Source organism: Rhincodon typus, chromosome 30, assembly GCF_021869965.1.
Source record: "Rhincodon typus isolate 14 chromosome 30, sRhiTyp1.1, whole genome shotgun sequence".
NCBI classification, from domain to species: domain Eukaryota; kingdom Metazoa; phylum Chordata; class Chondrichthyes; order Orectolobiformes; family Rhincodontidae; genus Rhincodon; species Rhincodon typus.
Window position 1 is genome coordinate 7,042,382 of NC_063361.1, and position 5,136 is coordinate 7,047,517.

Below are 5,136 nucleotides of genomic sequence, written 5' to 3' on the forward strand. Positions count from 1 at the left end.
CTGTTTATTTCTCTCTGCCTCTGTCTGTCTGTCTCACTGAGAGCCGGGTTAAATGCTCAGGCAGCCGGTTATGAGCACTGTGCTGGTTGTGCGGAAGAGCAGTTTCACTCCCTGTACCGAGGCCAGGCTCAGTAAGCTCCGAACTCGCACTGTGAGCCGGTGATGAAATGGTGTTGTTGAAACGATATCAAGCCCCCACCCCACAGCCCGTTCGTGTTACTTTGACTGAAACGTTGCCCAGATGAAAGGCGCTCGTTGCGTGCCGGAGCTGACATCCACCCGAACGCCCTTTTCCTCTGGGAACGAACGAACGCCTTTCCGATCTAAAAATATCGCGGCAATTAGCGAGATTGCCAGCGGATGAGCGGGCGATGCAGTGAGAGAGAGAGAGAGAGAGACAGAGAGATGGCGAGCCGGTTACTGCTGCCTCTGTCAAAGGGAATCATGTCCCGGGTTTATCCCAGCTCCCTGTGCAGCTTCTCACTAAACCGTGACAGGGACATGGAAAACAGCGTCTCACGGGAATGCACAAATGAAGCAGTTTGATCTGTACCTGAAGACTCCCAAAGACAAATGATGCAGCCCTTGGTTACCCCGACGTGTATCTGCCCCTTAGGGGTCACTGGGTAAAATGTGAAACTGCAGTCTGGTCAGAAACTGCAAATCTCGCCGCAGGTGGTTGAATGTGAAATTTGCTCACCACCAGGAACTCCCCTCCCCCCTTAACGATCACAGCAGCGGCCCGATGGAAACGTCCTCCCGTCTCTCTATCATCGCCCCCAGTCCTTCCTCCTTCGCAAATAAAGAAGGAGCCGCCAGCACCTTGTACTGAAAGTGGGCTCTCTGGATAACTCCGAGCGCTTCACACCCAGTGCAGCAGCTCCCTTATCCCTGAACCCTTGAACTGGAAGCGCCTGGTTCCAATTGGTTTGTACACGTTCATTGCCGAAGTGTAGTAGCTAATACTCCCGAGAATGATTTGGCCTGCTGACTTTTTATTAATGATTAGTCGTGTATATCAATTGGATATTAAAGGAGTGACTTTGCTGATAGTACAGCAAGCCTCAGCGCGTGTGTCAGAGTAACTGCTGTGTGAGAGAAAATATGTGTGAATGTGTGAGTAAATTATGCGTGAGCGACAGCGTGTAAGAGCGAATACCTGCGTGGCAGAGGGAGTAAATAGATGTGTGTGAGGGAGTGTGTTTGAGAGAATGGGAGAGTGTGTGTAGGTCTGAGTGTGAAAGTGTGAGAGAGTGTGTATGAGTAATTAAGTGTGTAAGAGAGTGAGAGAAAATGTGTGTGTGAGAAGGGGAGTTGTGGGTCTGTGAGTGTGAATGTTTGTGTGTCAGAGGGAGAATGTGTGGGTCTGTGAGTGTGAATGTGTGAGAGAGAGAGTGCGGGTTTGTGAATGTGTGTGAGACAGTGTGAGTGAGTGTGAATGTGTGTGCGTGAGTGTGAATGTGTATGAGAGAGAGTGCGGGTTTGTGCATGTGTGTGAGAGAGAATGAGTGAGTGTGAATGTGTGTGTGAATGTGTCTGTCAGTATGACTGTGTGTGAAGGGGGAGAGTGTGAGTCTGTGAGTGTGAATGTGTGTGTAAGTATACAGTTGTTCTCCCAAGTGCAGTGTACTCACACACTGTTCTAAAAGCACTCTCCGGACAAACATTGCCTGGTACACAACTGCATCCAAACGCCGTGCTTGGAAATACACAACTACATAATAACGGGCGCTTGTGGGAAAAAAAACTCCACACAACACTCCATTGCACCATAGTTTAAACCTGCTCACACCCAGGTTAGGGAAGGGTAATGTTCTCTCTCACACATGCAGATTTCTTTCTAAAGCCCGCAGCAGTTTTGTTCAGCAAATTCTAGAAACAGTAAGCACCATGCCTCACTCGGTGAATGGCCTCGGAATGACACGGGACACGATTCTCCTCTGAACAGCCACAAAGGGGGTGTATTGGGGGGGTTGGGGGAGGCAGATTCCTCCCCCATGGGCTGGGCAAGGCTGGAGAGGGGGGCGAGCCAGGTGGGAGCCGTTGAGTTCTAGCCCCGGTGAGGATACTGTTAGAAGGAGCAAGTTAAAGGGACCTTGGGCAGTGATGCTCAATGTACAGAGAGAGAAGTTCGGCCAGACCGCCCAGCCACAACTGCGAAGCTCAGTCCAAAACAAAACCTGCAATTTCCCCTCGGGACTCAACTGCGAGTTTTTAGGGCGGTGGAGCTTGCTGTGTGGGGGTGGGGGGTGTTATTTTAAAGCGGGATGGACTGCTTGGCAGAACATTTACTACAGCGAAAAGATATCCCCTGAAAGGTGTATGACTCTCGGATTCAGACGGAGGACCACACCTTGCAGTCAGACCAGGAAACAGCGCTTTAACCCGGCTCCGCTGTCATTAAACTGCACCCGATATTATTTCACATGCTGTTTCCACGTTGGTGCAAAACAGCGTGCATCCGCCTAGAGCCATCTAAAACCTATCGGTGGATCCCGCAATGTTCCAACCCTCTTCAATCCTGTTTACAATAACACCCGATACAACCCAATGATATCCTGGCTGCAGAATGTAACAAAACAGTTCACTGTACCCACTTCCAAATAACACCTCATACGTTGCAATGACATTTCAGGTCACATTTTATTTGTAATATTCTAACTGTGAGATATCCTATTTCACCTCCCTGTGATATTGATCTAATCTATAATATTCTGTCATCCGCTGTAATACTGCCGAATACAGTAATGCTCTGCCAAATTCAATATATTCCGATATGTTGGTTCCCCGGAGCAGAGCACACGCTGTAACGAATGACATTTTGTATCGCTTAATATGACGCAGTGGCCTCAGTAACTCGCGGTAATGTGAATTGGTCCCCTGTAATTCACCAGGATTCCTCAGAACATGGTAATATCACATAGTCAATGATACAGTGTAATATTATCTGGGTATTCTACACTGAACAACAAGATCATGCGTGGAACACTTTCCTGATACTCGATAGAAAGTGAAAAGCTAGCTCCCCACCGCCAAGTGAAACAGACTCAGAAAGGTCCCAGAAACTGCGCACTAATATCGGGGGTTCCTTTTAACTTCCTTCTCCGGCCTCCTCCTACTCATACTCTACCCTCAGATAGGGACAGCACCTCACAGCCTGTCTCCTTCAAACTCAAATCACTGCGGAGGCTGAAGAGTCACTGGACTCGAAACGTTAAACTTTTTATCTCTCTCCAAATTTCCTGCTGAGACTCTCCAGCACTTTGTATCTTAATTTAAAACCCTGTTCCTGTAAGTGCATTTCCAGGAAATAATTTGTTTTGGCGGATTTGTTGAACGAGATTCGAAAACACTGAGCTCGAGTTTCGACCCCACCCCCTTCAGAATCCCAGCCCAGCTCATTTAAGAAATATTTATGAATTAGACCAATTGGGAATTGCGTTCAACTCGTCCATCTCTGGCGGAGAGAGATGGCGAGTCACTGAGATTGGTCATAGCGGTCACAAGTTGGAATGAAAGACACTTCGAATATATCCATAATGATGGAAATTCAAGTGCTCAGTCCTTAGACTGGAAAATAAAACAGACACCGGAGGAGAGATAAATGCACAGAGATAAACACAAAATTCACACAAAGTCGGAGATACAGACACACACAGATCTGGTCAAAGACAGAGGCACAGAGAGACACACAGATATAGTCACAGACAGAGACAGGGTGACACAGATATAGTCAAAGACAGAGATGCACACAGCGAGACGCACAGACAGATATACTCAAAAACAAATACGCACAGAAACATAAACAGAGGCGGGCAGAGACGCATAAAGCGAGAGGGACACAGTTAACCACATGGACACACAACCAGGTATTTTCAAACACAAGAGGACACTGACCTAGAGGTCTAGTCAAACACAGACATACACAGAAACAGGCAGAGAGACACACAGATATACAGACAGAGAGAGAAAGATTCAAATTGAGTCAAACACAGACACAGATTCATGTAGAAATCTCCATCTCCTATATGTTGTTGCTCATGTGAAAGTAAACAGAGTTCCCGAAGCTGAAGCAGATTTTTCGCCTGATTAGAGATGTCCCGATGTAACATCATTCATTATCAGTGTTGCTGTTTAAAGATTGCTCTGCAGAACCGATACCACCCCGCAAACGCCAGCCCCACTTTCACTCACCCCGTTTGAGGAGACTAGCCCTGCCCTCCAGGCTGCAGTTCCAGCGCTCCGTCCTGAACTGGTAGCGGCACTCGAGCGCGCTGAGGCGGATCGCGTCCCGCAGCCCCTCCGCCAAACCGGGCTCCCTCCGGCACAGCCGCTTCTGGCGACGGAACAGCTTCAAGCTGTCACACTGTTTCAGGTGAACCTTCCCAGAGCCCGAATCCTCCGGCACCGGATTCGAAAGCACGGACAGCGGCTCCTTCCCGGTCAATCTGCTCCAAGAGAAAGGAAAAGAATGAGACGGGGGTGGGAAGGAGGATGGGGAGAAGTGAGAAGGAGAGGTAGCTGCCAGATAAACTGGGGCAAATACAGTGGGGCACAGAGAAATAACATGCAACTTTACACAAACAACCGTGGTTTTCTCTTTGAGTTCACTAGCTTTTGTAGAAAACCTGAAACATTTCAAACTCTATCCCTAGTTACTATTCCAGGGAAACCTTGGTCCAGGTTTAAACAGGAGGCTTCATCCCGATAAGAGTTTTTGGGAAGGTCGATGCTACATTGAGGAGAGTCAGGAACCGACCCGAAGTAAGGCTCTCCCGGGGGTAGGATGCTCGCCGCCGTCAGCAGGGTGATCAGACAGCCGGGGCTCGGGAGCCGGCAGCGCATTTTGTCCGCTCTCGGCCGCTCCTCATCTCGTCCGGCGCTGCCGGAGCTGCCTCTGATCAGCCGTTCGCCTGAGCGCTCCGCTAAAGTTCCCCCACCTCCCCCGGGCACAGCCCAGCCACCGTACCCAGCCCTCAGCCTATTGGCTCGCCTCCTGCCCACCCAACTGTCTGATTGGCTGCAAAGGGAAGCCGGGAGGCGGGATTTCTGGCCCAGGTGCCTGTGGTTCTGGAGCACCTGGAGGTGTAGCTGGTCCCAGCGCTGTCAGATACCCGGGTATAGAGCAGTCAGATA

General features: G+C 49.6%; 1 protein-coding gene across 1 annotated transcript in view; it reads right to left on the reverse strand.

The window, feature by feature from the left end:
- The window catches only part of wnt9b (wingless-type MMTV integration site family, member 9B), a 30,676-nt gene extending 25,807 nt beyond the window's left edge, over positions 1-4,869 (reverse strand). The window contains exons 1-2 of the mRNA XM_020517194.2: positions 4,760-4,869; positions 4,195-4,448 (exon numbers count right to left, since the gene is read on the reverse strand). Of these exons, the coding sequence (XP_020372783.2) occupies positions 4,195-4,448; positions 4,760-4,845 (340 nt within the window). The 5' untranslated portion in view covers positions 4,846-4,869. The remainder of the gene's footprint in view (positions 1-4,194; positions 4,449-4,759) is intronic.
- Positions 4,870-5,136: the final 267 nt, after the last annotated feature.